At 38.8% G+C, this 20,567-nt stretch overlaps 2 protein-coding genes across 4 annotated transcripts; one reads left to right on the forward strand and one right to left on the reverse strand.

Moving 5' to 3' along the window:
* Positions 1-110: 110 nt before the first annotated feature.
* LOC110047931 (putative citrate synthase 1, mitochondrial) lies at positions 111-9,232 on the reverse strand. 2 transcript variants are annotated; one of them, XM_089284235.1, is made up of 11 exons: positions 9,089-9,232; positions 8,831-8,896; positions 8,571-8,678; positions 5,947-6,012; positions 5,684-5,725; positions 5,208-5,300; positions 4,249-4,437; positions 3,362-3,688; positions 2,897-2,995; positions 1,943-2,155; positions 111-692 (listed from the first exon to the last, which is right to left on the reverse strand). In XM_089284235.1, exons 1-11 carry the CDS (start codon positions 9,137-9,139, stop codon positions 528-530), a joined length of 1,419 nt encoding a protein of 472 aa, XP_089140361.1. In that variant the 5' UTR covers positions 9,140-9,232; the 3' UTR covers positions 111-527. The 2 variants fall into 2 exon arrangements, with proteins under 2 accessions (XP_089140361.1, XP_089140362.1); XM_089284236.1 differs by lacking the exon at positions 111-692 and adding an exon at positions 702-765.
* A 65-nt stretch (positions 9,233-9,297) lies between these two features.
* On the forward strand, positions 9,298-19,304 carry LOC110047925 (sodium-coupled neutral amino acid symporter 2-like). 2 transcript variants are annotated; one of them, XM_089284234.1, is made up of 9 exons: positions 9,308-9,454; positions 10,097-10,181; positions 11,647-11,989; positions 12,798-12,872; positions 13,291-13,433; positions 14,079-14,373; positions 15,011-15,154; positions 16,807-16,983; positions 17,719-19,304. In XM_089284234.1, exons 3-9 carry the CDS (start codon positions 11,792-11,794, stop codon positions 17,989-17,991), a joined length of 1,305 nt encoding a protein of 434 aa, XP_089140360.1. In that variant the 5' UTR covers positions 9,308-9,454; positions 10,097-10,181; positions 11,647-11,791; the 3' UTR covers positions 17,992-19,304. The 2 variants fall into 2 exon arrangements, with proteins under 2 accessions (XP_089140359.1, XP_089140360.1); XM_089284233.1 differs by lacking the exon at positions 10,097-10,181 and having other exon boundaries at positions 9,298-9,454.
* The last annotated feature ends 1,263 nt before the right edge of the window (positions 19,305-20,567 follow it).

Here is a 20,567-nt window from a genome sequence, read left to right on the forward strand (position 1 = left end):
ATACAATGAAATATTACTCTGCCTAGTCTAAACCTCAAAATTCAGAGTCCTACACACTGACCACTAAGTCGGTGTCCCTCACACTAAGAAAAAATAACAAGAAACTCTAGTTGTGATAAGCAAATTTATTGCATAACTCTGTGCCACTCGTACAAAATTCCAATCATTACTAGAACATTGCTTGATAAACAATGTGAGCTCAAAATATCCTTCACTTCATGTTATCCACACTATAAAAGTCACACTTCAACTTTTCAGCTACCAGACAGTGTTACTTTCTCTTGATAGTGAGCAGATACTACAGTATGTAGTGTGAGGTACATCTAAGTTGTATCGGCTAATTTTTTTTATATATCCAATAGATGCATGCGCACACTGTAAATAATATTACACATAAAAGAAGAGAGGCAAATTGAAGAATTTACAAGACCCAGATCTTTAAAAGGAGCAGCAGTTAAGGGTATTATCTAAGACCAGCAGAAAAAATTATTCGTAATTCAGACAGCAGTATTATTATTTGGTAACGGTTATGATGCACCAACGGCTTTCTTGAGCAATTCCGTCGTCATACTCTTGGGACGTTCAAGTGGGAAGCCTAGGGCACGTGACCAAACTAACGAAGAAAGCACACCCAAGGCACGTGACACACCAAACAACACTGTGTAGTAGTTCATCTCTTTCAAACCATAATACTGAAAGTAAAATGGACAAAGGTCAATTAGAACAGACGTGAATGCTTTTAAGTTTCTCTTTCAAGCCATAATACTGAAAGTAAAATGGACAAAGGTCAATAAGAACAGACGTGAATGCTTTTAGGTTTTGTTAATTACACATTCAAGCAATATTTCTTCCAACTAAAGCTCCACAAAGTCTATTATTTTGTGTTGTTGGGAAACAGCTTTCACAAAATGTTACTCAGTCTAAGAGCTTTCAACCAACTTCTAAACATTGTTAGTTAAGCAACATAATTTTACTACTGTTATTGTGAAAAGTAGACTTATTGAATTCTATTCTTAGCCTAAACATTCTGCATCAAAAACATGTTGAGAAAACACACATTTCAGGGTGGATCAATCCAGACAAATTTTGTTGCAAAAAACTTTTCCTAGGTGGACATGCTTACCTTGAGCAACTTCATGTCCAATCTAAGTCTTCAAATTTGCCATACACTGTATCACCTCCCACCCCTACTCCAAAAAATATGTAAATTTTTTGGTGATTACTCAACAGAAAGTTGTCCAGGTGTGTGAAAAACTTTTTTCGCTGACCACAGTATGGCCTGCATCACTCTAAAATACCAAAATTTTGGCTATTTCTTCTAAATGGAAGTGCCAAAAAGTCTGATGAGAAAAAAAAAGTAAAGGGGAGGAGCAAACTCCGTCAGATTTAAGTTCAGCTCATCACCATACACTAGTGAAATATCAGCTAGTACAAACCAGGTACATTATTAAACAAATTAAATTTTACTTGTTTGCCATATAATAAACATCTTATTAACCGAGCTGAGGTGGTCTGTATGAGAGAATCTTGGCCTTGGTCATGTGTACAGATAGAGCGCAACTCACAACCTCGGTCAAGATTCTCGCATACAGCTCCTCCCCATTTAATAAGAGCTGAATATTACAGCATTCATTCATATACACTTGAATGGATGGTTTTGTCTCCTGAAATTACCTGCAGACACAATGGTTTCTCTTAGCCATTATACTTGTGTGAAGAACTCATAAAGCTTGCCCACAAATACAATTTTGTTTAGTGATGTGAAGTTTATATGAAATAATTCATATATGAACTGCAGTTGAAGCCCTGATTTTTTCAGGCTTCTTCTTTCCAATAGCTTAAATTGGAAAATTAACTGCGATGATCATTCTTTACTTTCTTTAATTTTGTTTAGTCTCGCTAATGACTATTAATATTGCAAGTTCCCAAATCATAATAGTACCTGAAGAAGCACACCACTGTGTGCATCAACATTGGGCCATGGGTTCTTTGCCTTTCCCTTCTCCAATAAGACATCAGGGACAATTTCAAGGAGCTGGCCACAAAGCTTGAATAATGGGTCATCTGGTAGATGTTTCAAGGCAAACTCCCTCTGGGCTGTGTATCTGGGATCTGTTCTCCTCAGAACTGCGTGGCCAAATCCAGGTACAACTTGCTGTAAATAGAAACATGAATTTCAGAATCATTTTTTTGTTACAATTAATATTATTTTTGTGGACTATTGCATGTGACCTTTCCAGCAAAACTAAGCTCTTTGAATACTTTAATAATGAAAATTACTTTCTGCATGGCATTTGACAATCATCCATTATATGACTGTACACAGAACAACTTGCAATGACAAGTTTTGATCAATTTGCAGGGTTGCAAACCAAAACAACAGAATTTCAAATCCAACACAATCATCAGCTGGCCAAACAGCTTAATTCAGAATACATCTGAAACCCAAACAATTTTTCTTTAACTTTTCTTTTTGTTATTTAAAGGAACACCCCTTCAACAAACTTTTAACACATTGGTACATTACCAACACTTAGAACTACAAAAACCACACAAGTTTGTCTAACGTTACCCCATTACTCACAGATAAAGTTTAAAAATACATTTAGAAAATCAATACACAGTAAATTATGAAACCTTATGTTGCTTACAGAAGCATGCAATGATACCTGTTGTAAAGACTGTTCAAGTTGACTACAGGGAATGGTACAGCATGAAAAGACACAATATCAGTTTCAAAGCTTTAATGCTCTCCAATTTACAAACACCAGACCGCAACACGATCTTATGAAAACTGAGCATCAAACTTTCCAGAAAAAATACAAAATGGAAAACATGAATCATGCAACACAAGACAACTGCCATGTTAACTAAAAGTGTCTTAAATAATACCTACCCCTCCATCTAAGGTTTTCAGGACATAATCCTTTACTTCCTCAGCAGATGGATTTTCACCAACATCCTTAAGCATTCTTGTGATCCAGACTAACACTTCCTGGAATGGAATGAAACAAATTTAACAAATTCAGTTGTGGACTTGAATGATGCATAATTTTACTTTTAAGGTTATCGTATACCTTTAGAACACCTTCAGAGGTCTTGCGTCCAAGGGATGTCCGGTTTAAACTCTAGATACCGGTACCTTAGATACCCTTATATCATCTATATATTAATCAATCTATATGTTAAGTGAAAAAAGCAGCATTTGATGTCTTGACAGTGCCCTTGTCTGTTTACCATCCAGAGCAACTTCAGACTTACATGTACCCTCTTGCGCCAAAATTTGAGGATCCAAAGTACGATCAGGATGTGTGATTGCAACTTCAAATGTTATCACTATGGTGTAAACATCACCACTTACCTGATTAGCAAGACCATGCAGCGGGCCAGCAAGGCCGTTCATTCCAGCAGCAAGGCAAAGGTAGGGATCTGACAAGGCACTGCCGACAAGATGAGTGGTGTGAGCACTGACGTTACCACCCTCATGATCAGCATGAAGAACTAAGTACAGTCTCATCATCTCGTGAAACATGGGATCCTCAAAGCCAAGCATGGTGGCCAAGTTGTCTGCCCAGTCTTTGTTTGGATCTAATGGAGCGACTTTTCCATCCTTGAAAACATTTCTGTAGATGTAGGCAGCTACTGTCGTTATCTTGGCTGTCAATTCCATGGCGTCATCAAAGACATACTGAGAAAGATAATGAGAAGGGTCATTTAAAGACAGACCATCAGCAGTGGGGAGTTTGGATGGCACAGTGATAAGAGAACTTGCCTCCCATAAGTGTAGTCCAAGGTTGATCCCAACCCGGTGCCATATGTGCGATATATGTGGGTTGAGTTTGTTGTTGGTTCTTGCCTTGTTCTAAGGTTCTTTGGAGGTTCTCCAATTTTCCTCCCTCCACAAAAACCAACATTGCCAAATTCCAATTCAACCAGGATAGAGGATCCGCATGAAAACCAGCCAAGACTGATGTGGCTTCCTCTCTAAATATTTTACCTTAACTTAATTAATATATAAAATAGCATTCTAGAGCCACAGGACAAGGATGAGGGCCAGGATTTGGTGGTTTAAAATACATCATCATCTGTGCCTCCAAAACACATTATCCCCACAGTATCTTTGCCTGGGGTAACTAAAAATTATTTCCCAAAAATAGAGACCTCTGTCTTGATAAGTGGAAACAAAACAGGCCCCATGTACGTCCACACATGACAGCTTCAAATTTAATTTTTTGGTACGATATTTACCTCCCAGTAACTGCCTTTGGGTACGCCACTTGAATATGCCCTTGTAAAGTGGCTCTCACTGTTCATTGCCGTGATTGCAGCACTAAACTGGCTCATGGGATGCAGAGTTTCAGGGAAGTTGTTCAACATCTGCACAACATGTGGTGGCAGGTCAGCATTGGCAGCCCACTCTTTAGACAAATTATCAACCTGTAACAATAGCAGAGCAAAAAGGTTTTAATAATATAATACTATCACCATCAGACAGTGTTTTAATATTGCCAAAGGTTCATGGTTTAAGATGAAAGACTATTCCAATAAAAAGAATTGGAGAGTCAGGAAGCTCCCAAGTGTCTACAGTGTAGTCCGGGTTTTCAATTTCAAATAAAGTAGCAGGAGGAAATCTTAAAGAAGGCTGGGCGCTATTGAGTCGCGATAAAAGCAGCCGTACATGTGCATGTGGGGAATCGAAGAGTGCTGAAGTGGGCTATCCTTTCTGACAAGGGAGGGGATGGGTGCTGGCTCTGGAAAATTTCTGAAATCTCAGTACCTTGAGGTGCATTCTGTTCAATTATATCCTCAGAAAGATAGCGTTGGTGAATTAAAATTGCATATCAACAAACTTTGTACAAAAAGTACCCAACGCAAACGCTTGAAGTTACCAGTAACTTGCATCAGGCACCAGCTTATTTTGAAAACCCTGGTAGACAAGTCATTTCTTACACAAAAAATAATGCTACTCATTAATTCTAAAGCAGCAAGTGACTTGTAGCATTGCTGCGAAACTTGGATGAATGAGATTCTGTTCCTTTACAGATAACCCCTGCCAAAAGTTTCAAGAAATATTGTAACAGTTGCTTCTCTCTTTTTACATTATCGATGTTAAGTATTCTCAAACCTAAAATCAAAAGCAATGCATTGTATCCAACAAGTAAGAGTTGATATTTTAAACTACTAAGAGAACAATGATTATAACTAACCTGCTGTTTTGTTGGTATTTCACCTGTCATCAGTAACCAGAATATTCCTTCTGGCAAGGGTTCTTCACCAATGTCATTAGCCTTTGGCAAAAGCTAAAGATAGAGTCAACAAAATAATGTGATGTGTCTGTTGAGACTTACTAGGAGCACTATATTATGTTTTAATCCAAATAATAATTAAATGCTGTAGAAGATTTTGTCAGTGTGTAAAGTAATGATAGTAAATCTCTCGAGACAAACAAAAACATTCCAAGATAATGCAAAAAACAAACACCTCTAAAGATTTGATTGCTTCCCCCCGCCATTATTTCACTGTAGAAATGTCACACACGTATAATTATGAATGACTTAAGAAATGAATTACCGACCACTATTTGAGTTCAATGACAAACCAACGCTGTCATCAGGTGACAGCAATGTGGATATATAAAGTCACGTACGTACTCTGAATTTGTTTGATTAAATCGTTTACTAACCTCACGGCACTGTGGAATGGTATAGCCACGGAACTCAATACCCTGAGGACCGCAAAAAAAAAAACAAACAAACAGCAAAGTTTTATATCAAAGTAATTTATGTCATTTTATTATAAGCAACTGATTAACTCACAATTGAATTGAAATATATAACTCAGCAGCAACTAATCAATCCCCATGCTTTGTAAACGTGCATGAATTATCTGTTCATAATTACTGGCAGTTTTCAACACAAGAATTGTCATACAGAATGATAATCATACCTCGTTTGCATCCAAGTGTGAAGTTTCTGTCACCAACCCTTTAATACCTCGCATACCACCATAAACCTACCAAAATAAGCCAAAGTGTTATTGGTCCAACAACTGCCCACATCTAAACCAGAGCTTAGTATAATTTTAACAAATTAATCAGCCTTTTTTGAAACCCGGGATCCTTTTAGGGCTGGAATTTTTCTTCCCAACAGTACGTGCTCTTATTGGCTTCTTCTAGGTCATACGACATCTAACAATTAAACTGCTACCCACAGAAAGTCTCTGACTGGGCAACATTGCAAATCTATGACATCGAAGGTAATGGTGTGCACACTAGCTGTTACCTGCGAAGGTTAACTCTCCACAGCTACAGTCTTTGTTGTGCTATAAAACAGATCACTTAATGACTCGTCCTTTGGGAAACCAGTTCATTTTGTTTCCATATTAAAACCTAGCTTACCTCAACTCTGCCAGAAGAAATAGTGAAGTTCTCCGGAAACAAAATTAACTAGTCAAGAGGGACCAGCCATTGAGTGTGAAACATGACACTCCCAGTACTAAGAAAACAGGGTTATGTTCATAATGTCAATAAGTGAAGAGACCTATTTACTCAGAAAACCAAAGCAGATGGAGAGCAGGCTGTAAGCATGATTTTACAGTGTAAGCTTGTCACTCAGGCACCAAAAAAGGTCAATCAGTACTGAGAGGGTTACTGTTTTAAAGTTTATCAATGGAGCAGAGGAGCACTTGTCTAATGATTCTTGTGCTCAGTGTTGCAAATGTGACTATCATAAACTGGTTTAATTTGTACTCTGCACTCAGTGAATTTTCAGATCATGACAGATTACTTTGTGAATTGTAATCCACACGGTACCACTACCATGACTAGCAAAAAAAGTTCAAGTCTGCATAGGAGGCAAGTGGCCCATCAGGCTGGAGCTTATCCCAGTTTCTGTAGCATGAAGCAACTAGGAATATTTGTATTCCTCCCTGGATGGAAGCTAATCCATCGCAGGGTTATCCCCAGCATTAAGCTTGCTGGTACCCATTTCAGTATACACCTGGGTGGAGAGAGGCACTGTGAGAGTTGAGTGTTTTACCCAAGAACACAAGACAATGACCACTGCCAAGGCTCGAACCCAGACTGCTCAGAGACGAGTGCCCTAACCATGAGGCGGACACGGTGTAAGCAGACACCCTCAGGAATTCGAGAAAGCTAGTGTCTGTTAGTAGAGCTGTCCTCTTACGAAAATTATTCCCATGAGGGGACACCCAAGAAAAATATGGCGGATATCTACTTACAGGAGAGTTACATCTAGTGGTGTAATGATTAATCGAATTCTCTCTTAATCGTGATTATGACCTTTTGGTTCGATTCTCCATTCTTTGATTCCACATTTTTTTGCATACCTTTCCCAGAGTGCCCTCAGTGAGTTATTATATTGTGAAATCTGAATCCAGAGTACTGGTAAATGACGTAAAGACAAATTGCAGTTCGTGTACCATTTTGTGTTGCGTGGTAAAAATGTTACCCATCTACCACCCCTTGAGAATTTCCAAATAAGGCAAACCATGTGTGACATGCTCATTGTCTCCTAAAATTGAGGGTTTAGGGTTGTATGTTGTTTACATTGTGTATCATGTTATAAGAATTTAAAAAAAATTAATGTTTTGCATAATCAAATTGAAATAATCGAAATCAAGAGGTAATAATCAAAATTGAATCGAATCGCAAGGAATATAAATCGTTACACCCCTAGTTATATTGTTACCATGGCTCGAGCTTGCTTATCCAAGTCCAAGCTTGATTATCTGGGATACAGCACTCAGTACCCTCAGTGATTGAAAACAGAATGTGGCCATAAAATAAATGTGATGACACAAATGTTACTCGTCAGACCCCTTGATTTTTCAAACAAATGGACAGTTCTTGTGGGGGTCATGCAGTATATTTGTTGATTAATTGCAAATTACCGGTAAAGCCAAATTTTATTGCCAAGTGTCAATTATTATACATGGGGTGTCCGCTTATGAGAGAGCGTAAACGAAAGAAAACTCCAATTTTTCATTTTCAAAAGTGTCTGCGTCCGCTTACGAGAGTGTCTACTTATGAAAATGTGTAAGTAAAGAGTTTGACTGGGAGGTAAAAAGGGGAATTGTAAACTGTGTCCGTAAGTAGAGCTGTCCGCTTACAAGAGTGTCCATTAGCAGAGAGTTGACTGTATCAGCTTAAAATTCAAAAAGGATAACAATAATGCTTGCCACTAATTAAAACAATAATTATTGTATTCTTGAAACATTGCTGAAGCTTTTGGGGTTCTGTGCGAGTTATTGTTTAAGGTTCAAACACTGTACAATATTCTCTCGCTTCCGTGTCTGACACGATTGCTAATTATTAATTCAATCAATTGTATTTCGCTATATAAGCTTATTTACGTTACCGGTACACAAGGACAGTCAAACAATGAAGGAAAAAAAGATGCGATAGCTTACAGGCGATAGTTGGCCAGAAAATAAAAATATTTTACCATTAAAATCTTAAACCTTAAGGTAACAACGTGACAAAAATCACAGAGAAAATGTGACGCAATTGTCGAAATCGTGACACAATATGCGCTATGTGTGAAATATACCTGGTCAACCGTGTACTCTCCTAAAGATTTATCACCATACTCTTTACGGAATTCTGCAACTTCTTTCTGTTTCTCTGGAACCACGCGATACATTGTCTCCTTTAAGCTCTGCAAACCGAAAAGATGCATGTAGTGGTGTGGAGTAACTGATGGGCGATGAAGAAAATAGGAAAGAAAGTACAGCTCTTAAATAATCGAGAAGATATTAATCAGTTTACATGTAAGCTCAATGCAAGATATCGTAAATGAAAATCACTTACCAAACTTTCTGACTGTGTTGACTGAAGCCTTATCAAACTGCCAATCAGCCCCTGTTGGACTATTTGCTGGAGGAACGATAACACATTAAAAAATCAGATGTTGCGAATATCGGTTGATTGAAACAGGTCTAAGGCGTCCCCTATAAATTTGAATATCACATGCATGGCACAGTTGTAAAACGCGAAGTACATCTTTTGGTGGAACGTCTGACCAAGAAAAACGAACAATTACAAAAATTAAGAAGATAAAGTGCTTACCGTTGACTGTCCGAGTCTGGACAACAGTTTGCAAGTTCTTAATACATTCATTTTGATAAAAAAGTACCGACTATGTTTCCTCGTCTAATCCCTTTTCCTTCGTCCAAGCGACCATGCAAGACGTCATAAGAAACGGAGGGAGAATGAACACCAGAGTATGACTCAACAGGAAGTAGGCTTACCCAATAGCTTTCACTTCCGGTATAAAAATGGGCAACTCGTAAGCTCGTCACATCACAGCAAGCCACGAGCGTGATTGCAGTGAAGGACACGATGGTTTTTCTGTAGATTTGTTGAAATCACGATGGTGGAGGTAGCCGAAAACGTTTCTATAAACGTCGGGAATTCTTCTGTGGATCTAAGCTCGTAAGTATCTCCCGATTTGCTCGTGTTTTTTCCTTTTTATCTGTTTTTTTTTTTTGACCGAACGTTTCTGGACGGCAAAAAAGTTTAAGCGGGACGTTCCGTCTGAAGGAAAGGGTACGTTTAGCTGCAAATGTTACACTTTGATTTTCAAAAACAATAATAGCATCATCATAAGCCCTATGATAAATTCCACATCTGATAAGACTTTCTTTATCCGTTGTTTTCTTACTGTGGATGTTGATTTTGCAGTCCCAAACCGTGAAAGCATTGGGACGGTCTTGCAGGAAGGCAAATGCAAATCATTGTTGCGCAATGTTGATTTACTCTGAGCTTTGTTTTCGATGAAGTAATAGCACTTTTATCCTTTCACTGATTAAGTATCTATGAAAGCTTTTTGTTTTGCCATTTTCTAATAATCTACGACAGAAAAGGTTTTCATTTGATGGGTTAATAGGCGTTTCTTAATAATAGAAACTCGATCATTTTGGGACCTCATAACTATGCAATGCTCATTGTTAGCCTGCATGAGGTGTTTAGATCGGAAGGTGTTTAGATCGGAGGTTGTCAATTAAAATTAATATAGAGAAAAACTTCAGTCATTGCATGTCCATGTTTTCTATCCCAAATTCTTATCTCGATCAGATGAAGAGCTGACATAAGGTACTTATACTTGGCAAAAGATCAAAGAAAACAAGATATATGGGTTATTGAGCAAGTGTGAGGCCAGGTTGGTCAACAAAGGATTTATTATATGACTTTCGGGGAAATTTTTCTTGTGGGACACATCGGGTAGTCCCGAGTGGACGAGATAGCTCCATCTTGCTCACTCGGTAGCCAATCACAGCGCAGGATTTGATTCATCTTGCCTGCTCGCAGAGCTAGCCATAATTATAATAAATTGCTGTATTTGTAGGTGAAATGCTCTGTTCAGAAAATGGAAATTGTATCACTTGTGTTTTTCAATTAACAAAACCTACTTTACAAGCACATCCTTAGCTGATGTATGTCAAATTATTACATGGCTTGTATTTGTAGCCGATCTTAGGCATGCTGTCATTGTCTAATAGGCCCTTTGCAGCTAAGCCATCACGTGACCTTCTTTTCATAAAATTATGGGCTATAATTTAACGAATGTCAGAAATGGAAAAAGCATGTCGAAAATATCAAAATGGCCAAGTTTGAGGCCCCCATCATCAGAGAATGAGATTTTATGATGGTCTGAATTTTTTTAAGAGTAAGAAGATTTGTATGGAAAAATGTTGCTGGAGAGTAAGACCTTGCTCTCCAGCAACATTTTCCATACGAATCTTCTAAATTTTCCGAAAATTCAAACTATGGTATAAACTTACTCGTTTTTTCCTGGGGCCTCAAACTTGGCCATTTTGGTATTTTCGATGCGCTCTTTCCATTTCTGGCATTCTTTAAGTTATAGCCCATAATGCAAAATTTTTTTAGGAAAAATTTGGTCACGTGACCCCAGCTGCAAAGGGCCTATTGTAGGGCATTGTTCTACCGTAATGCCCACAGGCCGAGTACGTGCCTGCAAGACAATTAAGCAAAAAGCCATAAGATTATTAATCAACTTATTAACCTCAAATGTTCAGTCTTTAAAGGAAAATCTCAAACCTCGACCTTGCCATGTTGACTTCACCATCACTCAGTCAGTATGGCGTGGTCTCGCTGTGAGATTTTCCTATAAAGACTTCACTCTCGGTTAATAAGTAGATATTATTACACTTTTCGCAGACCATGTGCATCCAGTTCTGTCAAACAATATTCTCAGGTCTTTTGGACAAACTACCTTACCCCTGTGATAGTGGCAGTTCTTGCAAATATCTCATGCTATCTTGAATGGTTGTTAGATAGTCATGACTGGGTGATGCTTATCTTTCAATTATTATTTCTAAATCTTCTTTATTGGAGGTAAGGTGTGTTCTTCGAGGTATTACTGGGACAGCTAATCCAGTCAGTTTATTAAAAGATAAACAGTGTTAATGATTTTTGCTTTGAGAAATATGATTGTCAAGTCCAAAAAAAGAACGGTGAAGGGGTTTGGAGGTTTAAAGTTGTTATTGGCACCTCACTGTCTCTACTTCTCATGACTCCCCAGAAAGGAACTCTATTTTTGCTAAAACAATATTGATCCTTAAACGTATGAAATCTTAGTTTTTTTTCTTGTTCCATTTAAACAGTGATTATTTAGAGATCCAGACAGATGAGGATAATGAAGAAAACCAAGTTCTTAACGAGTCAAGTCCTCTAATCAATCTTGTCCATAGTGATGAACACGAAAGAACCGGAACGGTATTCTCGTCAATATTCACACTTGTGTCAACCATGGTTGGTGGAGGAATCCTGTCATTGCCATTTGCATTTCAGCAAGGAGGCTTTATCATGACGTCACTTATCTTACTGGCTGTCTTGATGGCTTCTACCCATGGTGCATTTTTAATAATAAACAGCAAGAGATATTGTCAGGGGAAAATCAAGAATGTTGAAGATGTGGCCAAGATTGCTTTTGGAAACAAGGGAAAGGTAAGAAATAACCATTCCTATTCTCATTTTTTTAAGACTTAGTTAAGTAATTAATTGTCAAAAAATGGCACTTGATCCTGTTACTGATTCGCTCTGTTTCTTAGTCAGTAATATACAGTAATATATATATTGCTGTTGTCAACAACCCATAATAAAATTCATTATATGGCTTGTGTTTGTAGCCGATATAGTGCCCACTCTGATCAACTTTCAACTTTACAACTTTACAACTTTATTATGACTCGCATATTTACAATTTTACAGAAATGTATACACATTAAGTTAAAAAAAGCTTGACAATAGCAACAGCACAAACCCACAGGTAGCCTGGGCTAATCTAGGTGGGCCACATCCATATTTATATTAGACCATTAATACATAAATGAGATAAGATCGGCTAATTGGAGGGCATGATTTTCTTGTAATGCCCGCTGGCCGATAACAGGCCTGCAGAGACAAAGCAAAAAGCCATATAATATACAACTTATTATCCTTGAACATTCAGTCTACAGGAAAATCTCACACCTCAGCCTTTCCATTGTAACCTCACTATCACTCGGTCAATATGGTAAGGTCTCCTTTTGAGATTTTCCCACAAAGACCTTACGCTCGGTTAATAAGTACCAAGTCTGCTAAGTTGTCTTGCACCCTCACCTTGCCATGAACATGGATTTAGAACAGCATATTATAACATCTGCGTGTGTAACTTCAGAAAGGATAGTACGTTGACAAAGAAGAGGAGAAATTCCTTATTAATTTTAATGAAAAGAAATGTCTGAGTGTTGCAGCATTTTGTTTGTGTTTTCAGATTTTAACTCAAGTTGTTATTATTGTAACGCTGTTCCTGTGCTCAGTTGCATACTGGATTTTGATGACGGACCAGGTGAATGTTGCTCAGTTATTTATAATGCACTCTTTTACTAGATATCTGACAAAATGCTGTCCAGATGGTAAATTATCTGCAAATGGATTACATGAAGTGCTCAATCATGGTTCAATTTTACCCTAAATCACTTGGTACAATGTGGTGCTTTCTTTGTTTGCTTTATAACCATTATAATATATTACCATACGCCAGAACAAAGGAAAATACCGCATTATGCCAAGAGTAAAAATTGAACCACAACATTTATCCAGGGTGGAGTGTCATGTGACGGTACTCCTAGTCGCGTCATTCCCCAAAACCAGGATAAGCTATGGTGGGTTGGGCCGCTAACCCCTCCTGCCAAATAGAAGTTAACTTTAACTGAAATATATGTAAGACAGGTTTTCACCGTTGGTACAACTCTTGTGTTCTTTAGATTGAGCCTATTATAGCCCTGTTGTGTGGACCTCACTCATTCTGGTCAAAGAAGATCATTATCTTGACTATTCCGATGATAGTCATTTTTCCAATCACATTACTTAAGAGTTTGAGTGCACTGAGATTCACTTCAGTTCTCAGGTGAGGATATTTGTCTAATTTTCCTAGCCAAGGCAGGGCTCGAGAAAAGTGCCCTCCGGTCATCCGGGACAATTAAATTTTCCTGCTGGGCAAGTAACTTTTCATTCTCACTGGCCTGGTAGGCAAGGAATCAGGCAAGTTGTCTACCAACCAATCATTAACTAAAAGACTTGCCCTGGGCAAGCAAATTTGAGGGAGACTTGCCCCAAGGGCAAGCTGGAATTCAAGTTTTTTTCGAACCCTGTAAGAGATACTGTACTTAATTAACAGTAAAGATTGACATATCAGCATTTTGAGGAGAAAGTGGGTGCTGATTAGTGACACAGTGGTTACTATCATAGCTGGGGCAAATCTAGGGGGGTTCGGGCCTTTGGCACTCTGTATCTCGAGTAATCCTGTATCCACCCCAGCATAGAGTGCGGATTGAGCCGAGGCTGGAGTTATTGTGTTTTGGAGGGGATACTACTCCCTCAGTGTTTCTCTTAACCCTAGTGTGTAAATGTACTGTGAGCCTAGTCGCCTCATACTAGTAGAACTAATCAACCGGCATGATAAGGCACAAGGCTTAACAACAGTTTACTAAATCTTTTCAACCTAGAAACTTAGAACCAGCTCTTAACAGATGAACTTTTTTCTTTGTTTTAGTGTCATGTGTGTAGTTTTTCTCTCTGGAGTTGTGATTTTCAAATCAATCAAAAATGACATTGGAGGTCCAGTGGATAACCCTTCAAACCCAGTGCAGTGGTGGCCTCAAGATTTTGGCGGTCTCCTCACAGCTATTGCCATATCTGGCCTCACTTTCTCATGTCATTTTAATATCTTACCAATGCATGGGGAGTTGCAACATCAGACTCGAGCCAACAAGAGGATCATTCTCTACACAGCAATGGCAATAACATATGTTCTAAACCTTTTTGTTAGTTTCTTTGGATTTTTTCAGGTAAGGCAGACTGGCTATGGACTGAAAACAAGAAATTGTACATGAGGACTGAAAGAATGAGTTAAATACAAAACCCTAGTTCCCAAATGTCTCTATCGTCAACATCGGGAGAGACCTCCCAAGAAAAATTGTATGCTGATGATGTAGTTCTGCGGGGATTTATGTTAGTAATAATTGGTCGTTGCATGTACAAGCAGTTTTCAATTGAGTGTTGTAAAACCAAAACCAAAGTTATCTCTCTAGCCAAACACGTAACCTGAGTGCAATGCGCGGCAAAACATGTGATTGGTTTGGGTTTTACTTCTGATTGGATGACAATCGAATAACATAGTAATGCAAATGCAAATCAAATGTGCATTACTTTGGACACTCAAGTGAAAATGCCTTGGTAAATTATACTCAATTGCAGTACTCACCCCTCAAGCGACTTCATTTTTTTTTTTTTTTCCCTTCTTTTTTCAAAAATGAGTGCACTTGCGTGACGTTCGATTGTGTTGGCTGGGCAGTAAAAACAAATCTCTCCGGATACGAAGCAAATTTCATAGAAACTCAAATTTTCTTTCAACAGTCACAGAATCTTGCCACAGGCTGTTCAAATAGAACCACAGTACTAAAGTCCCTCTCATATTTTCCACAGTTCAGACAGTACATTGACCAAGACATCACAAGGAATTATCGACATGATGACATTCTTGTTAATGTTGGACGAGTGGCTTTAGCGCTCACACTTCTGCTTAGCTTTCCACTGCTGATCTTCCCCTGCAGGGCGGTCATCAACAGGGTATGACATAACTTGGTTTTACTTGATTTAAGTAGACTTGCCCTTGCTATCAGGGGCAGATCCAGGAAATTCAGAGAGGGGGGGAAAGAAATTCTAACAGAGCACAAGTCCCCCCCCCCCCAAAAAAAAGCAAATGAAAAAAGACTTTTTTTCTACAACAAAAGAAAAGTGGGGGCCACCGGCCCCTTGACACCTTACCCCCCATCCCCCCCTGCTAAATCCGACCTTGGTTATAGAGTATTTCAAAATCTACATCATTGATGGGTCTTGACATATGTCGCATTGTAAAGCATGTTTCAAGTTTTCAAGTGTATATATCTCTCATACATAATCCGTTTTAATCTTTCCCTGTATTTCTTAGTTTTCGTACTTCTTAGTAAATTATTATTGAGCCTTCATGTGATTTTAAAGTAGTTTTGTACAGCCAACAGCAACTATATTTATTGCTGACAAGCACTGATTGAATGTATGGTAAACCCGTCAATGCTCAATGGGACAGCATGCAATCGGTGGAAAGCGCGGGAAAAGTCACGTGATTCAATTCACGTCGGCTTAGGCTGTGAATCTGATTGGTTGAGAACGCAATATGTCCGCACTGATTGGTTAGAGCCCGTCCGGAGAGTTTTATAACCGAGAACGTAAAACCAATTAAGGGCGGTGCCTACTTTTGTTAGTGCACATATTTTCTGCGCATCACGCAACGCATGGTTTAATTTTGTGCCACGTACGTGCTGGGGTTGACATTGACGCAATCAACTATGCTACCAAGTACATGACTAAAAGAAAGCAAAATTTTCCTATTGTGATCAAATCAAGTTTAATGAACCCGTACTCAAACCAGGAACACCAAAATAGCAGCATATCACCAACCACTAACTGTTAACGTCTTCCAGCTGAAAAACTAGCTGTTATCTGGCAAAAATTATACTGAAATCCAACTGTAAACAAGTACCTGCAGATGGCGTAGTGCGTGCGCAAAACAAGTGCGAAATACGCAAATGTTTTACTTACTGGGAAGGTGACACGAAAAAATGTAACGGGCACCGTAAAAGTTTTCAAAAAAAGATCAATAACTTTAAAAAACGCGTGGTTACCCCCACATTTTATGTTATGAAATGGAAGTGGCAAGCCTATTCAACACGTGATTAGTTTCTGGTTGTGACCAAAAGGTATTTAGACTGTATTTTGGCTGAACCAGAGGAAGGCTGTTAGAGACGCTAAAAGCGCTGTTGCAACGATTTTGTTATTAAAAACATACCAAAAATGGTTTTTATGTTACCATTTACCATGTAGTTTTAAGACCTTTACAAATGTGTTTGCTTTTCTGTTTGTAAAGGAGATTTCGAGGGAAATGTTTGAAAAAAATATCCTTTCCTTCTTTTTTCAGAAAATGCTGATATCAGCATTTTTGTTGAGACTCAAGGCTGATTATCTGGAAAAAATGCGTGGCTACCCCAATTTTTCTTTGTTGATTCCAATGGCCCTTGCAAAGATCTACTTTTTCGGCGTGGTCCTAACCCGGCGAAAAAACCTTTGTATTTAGTAGGCACCTTCCTTAAAGCTCAATTATTATCAAAAAAGGTATTTTTATTGCAAAAATTGATTTTCAGCGTTTTTAACGGAAATTAAGAAATCCTTTTTTTCCCTAATAGTTAATTTGGCGCATAGACTCCAAAACTCTTCTCCAATCCCAGCCCTCTACTACAGCATCGCGTTCCCTGGAATACCTCAGCAATGCGACACGCACAGGCCCCTCGCGGATAATGTGGTTGCTGGAGACTGGTCTCCTGGTTTTTCTTGGTTATATCCTGGCTTACTACATTCCTCAGGTAAGTTGGTTCTAATGTTCCAGTTCAACACGTAAATTCGTTTTTATTTCCTTAAGGCACTGATCACTCTAACTGTTGACGAACTTCGAGAGAGAATGATCTTGGTGAGATCCTCCTTTATTTCTTACATTCGTATCGTTTTTTTGTTTTCGTAATTATATCTGCCAGGACCTCCTTTAAACGGTTTTTAAAGTTAAGAATCTTTTCAGTGAAACTCGCCAAGTTATATAAACAATAGCCTCCATTTGGCGCGAAAATATGTTAGAATAATTGTCTGCGGACATTATCTGTTCCGAGAAGCGAACAGATAAATATTCCAGCATATTTTTGCGCCAAATGAAGGCTATTGTGTTTATTATCCTTCAAATATTTTCCGCAACACGCACTTCCTGGGGCATTTCCTCGGATATTCCCCAGTTTTAGCTGGGGAATATTCCGTCACGTGACGCGTTTAGACCAGTCGCGCGCGGCGAAAATATTTGACGGATAATAATGAATAATGGATAATACGGGTGGTAGTAACGCAATCAAAGGCAACATTTAAGTGGAAATTGAGAAAACTGTGTTCAATTTAACACATCACGAAGGTGTTGTGGATAGTGTTAAAGATGTCTTCATCTGCGTCAAAGAGCTCTCAAACGCGTTGTCGATAGTGTCTGTGAAGTCCCGCATGCAGGATTTACATAATTTTAACATACATTCGTGCATTAATGTTTTCCTTGCTATGGTTCTCAGGTTGCCATGGTTTGGGGATTCGTCGGTGCTATAGGAACCACAATCATGATCTACATTCTTCCTCCAGCCTTCTATCTGCGTGTCCGCATTCACCCGCCACGTCCAGACTTAAAGCAGATCGCAGCCTGGGGACTAATGTTGACAGGACTGACCGTCCTGATCGTTTGCACCTATCAATCATTCGCAAACGTCATCAATCCTATTCCTAAAATAGTCCGTCCACACGGAGTGACTAATTCAACATTACATGGCACAGCGTCGTCACTTCTTTGAATTGACTTTGAAGAGCCACTAATACAAGACGTTGACGGTTGACTGTTGGAACGTCATGTGACGCTTTTCTGCACTTGAAGGAGCTACGTCACGGTTTGCGCATCTCGAAAAACAGTCAAAAACAATCGTTTGGAATCCATGTTAATCTTCTCCATCCTTAACCATCCCTGTTCCTTTATGGTTTATTATTATCTCTCTGGTGTTTTTCTTTCTTGGTAAACTATTGTTTTCAGGTTGCCTTCATTTTAAAGGTTATTTTGTACACGGCCAAAATAAATCAAAATACCATGACTGAGCTCCTTTAAGCATTGCCTGACCACTGAAATACACTGGAGAGACGAGAAGACCGAAGAATTGTTTCTTTCAACGCCTCGAAGTATTAAGTCTTTTAAGTCTGTTCTGTGAATTTGGAAAATGTAACGCACACTGAAACCTTTTGCGTGACACCTGTCAATTTAGCCAGCAAGTCTTACCGAAGAAAGCGTGACTTCTGCAATCGCGCTCGTAAGTCACGCATTTTTCAATGAATTTCGTATCGCTTTGATCGACACTGAGTAATTTACATAACACTCGAATTTGTGTTTTTAACAAGCATATTATCGTATTAATTTTATTTATTTATTACTTTTGTTTCTGTTACCCAAGTTACAGTTGTTTTATTTTCTAGGATAAGAAACAATTGGGAAGGTGCTATTGGGGTCAAAATAATTTACATAATATGGGGATTGATTTGAAGAAGACAGTATTAAAATTATTTATCTAACATTGCTGAAAAAGGCTCTAAATCGTTTGAAATAACAATCTGTTGGTAACATAAATTATTGTTTTATAAATAGCCGTAAATTATTTTGTACAGGTTATAGTTAGTATCAGATTTATATAGCTATACAAATTATCGATTATTTGAAGTGTATCACTGCCATGGTAATATCCACTATCAGGCTCGGGACGTCTTACATGACGTAATATCTGATTTAGTGGCCTTTGCCGGGCTTATAATGGTTTAGTAGTAGGGATTTCATTGCAGTTTGTCGCTGAGATTGATTTCCATGTATTTGCTTCGAAAGAATCAAATTCAGATCCTTGAATTTATCAAGAGTACTGCATTAATTACGGCCTACGGGCGCTGAATAAGAGTACTTTTGTAAGATACTTCTAGTAGAAAACCGTTTTTCGTTTTACTTTATTCGCGTTCAATGTCAGGTATTTATATTTTTCACACGTAAAAAGAAGCAGGTGACGAAGTAGACTACAAGAAAGAGGCAGAACCATCTCTTTGAAATCAATAAATAAAGGAAACTCTTTATAGAGAATTCCGACTCGTGTGAAATAGTTGCATTGCATTGCATTTTTTGACAAGAAGATAGCATCCATAAGAACGGAGCTATCCAAAGAAGTGACTTCTGGTACCCAGTCCTGCGAAGCATACAAACAGCCATGTCAAGCCGAATCCACAGAGTTCAGGGTGATGTCAGAAAGAGAGATTGAAAGTTTTGTGGACAAAATCGGTAAAAAATCCTGTGATCTTGACCCTATACCGGCTTCTATTCTTAAGGAATGTAAATCAACTGTTCTACCCGTGTTAACTGACATCGTTAACATGTCTCTCCAATCAGCATCTCTGCCCGCTACACTGAAAGAAGCAATGATCAAACCGAAGCTGAAGAAGGACAACCTGGACTCTGAGGATTATTCAAACTTTAGACCTATCTCAAATCTGAAGGTTGTATCTAAGACAATTGAAAAGGCAGTATCTTGTCAATTGAGCGACTATCTACGCGATAATGATCTAGAGGAATCTTTTCAGTCAGCATATAAACGCTTTCACAGCACGGAGACTGCTCTCCTGAGGGTGCAAAATGACACTCTCTGTGAGATAGATAATCAGAAATGCGTTACCCTGCTACTGTTGGACATGTCTGCGGCGTTTGATACCGTCGACCATAAACTGCTACTAGAAAGAATGGAAAAACGCTACGGCGTAAAAGGAAATGCGCTAAAATGGTTTCGATCCTATCTTCAAGACCGAAAGCAGTTGGTGATGATTGACGGAACCAAGTCAGAGATGAAAGAACTTCGCTACGGTGTTCCCCAGGGATCCGTTTTAGGGCCAATCCTGTATTTGTTATACACATCGCCCATCGGGGACATCATCAAACGGCACGGACTTAACTACCATCTATGCGCTGATGATACCCAGCTCTACCTCTCATTTAAGCCCAACTACGCCGAACAACCTGGTTCTATAGCTAAAATAGAAGCATGTGTTTCTGAGATCGACTCGTGGATGGTGCGCAATAAGCTGAAACTAAACAGAGGAAAGACGGAGCTTTTGATCTTGAGCGCACGACATCGTCCACCCCCATTAATAGACCACGTCGATGTGTCTGGTGAACAGATCGAGCCATCTACTTCTGCAAAGAACATTGGAGTCATCTTTGATGAGTACATGTCACTGGAAAAGCATGTTACCAGCACCTGCAAGGCCTGTTTCTTCCATCTTAGAAACATTAGCAGGATAAGAGTCTGTCTATCTCTAGCAGACACTGAAAAGTCAGTACATGCATTCATCACTT

This window comes from Orbicella faveolata, unplaced genomic scaffold, assembly GCF_042242905.1.
Source record: "Orbicella faveolata isolate gen_17 unplaced genomic scaffold, um_ofav_v1 contig_13, whole genome shotgun sequence".
Taxonomy (NCBI): domain Eukaryota; kingdom Metazoa; phylum Cnidaria; class Anthozoa; order Scleractinia; family Merulinidae; genus Orbicella; species Orbicella faveolata.

Bases quoted from the DNA above. Each gene is read 5' to 3' on its own strand.
- LOC110047931 (XM_089284235.1), bottom strand. From the start codon at position 9,139: ATGAATGTATTAAGAACTTGCAAACTGTTGTCCAGACTCGGACAGTCA. The intron at 8,679-8,830 runs GTAAGTGATTTT...TTCGGTTTGCAG, and splicing joins CAACACAGTCAGAAAGTTTG to AGCTTAAAGGAGACAATGTA. The intron at 4,438-5,207 runs GTTAGTTATAAT...CTATTGTTACAG, and splicing joins AAATACCAACAAAACAGCAG to GTTGATAATTTGTCTAAAGA.
- LOC110047925 (XM_089284233.1), top strand. From the start codon at position 9,393: ATGGTGGAGGTAGCCGAAAACGTTTCTATAAACGTCGGGAATTCTTCT. The intron at 11,990-12,797 runs GTAAGAAATAAC...TTGTGTTTTCAG, and splicing joins CTTTTGGAAACAAGGGAAAG to ATTTTAACTCAAGTTGTTAT. The intron at 15,155-16,806 runs GTATGACATAAC...TTTCCCTAATAG, and splicing joins GCAGGGCGGTCATCAACAGG to TTAATTTGGCGCATAGACTC.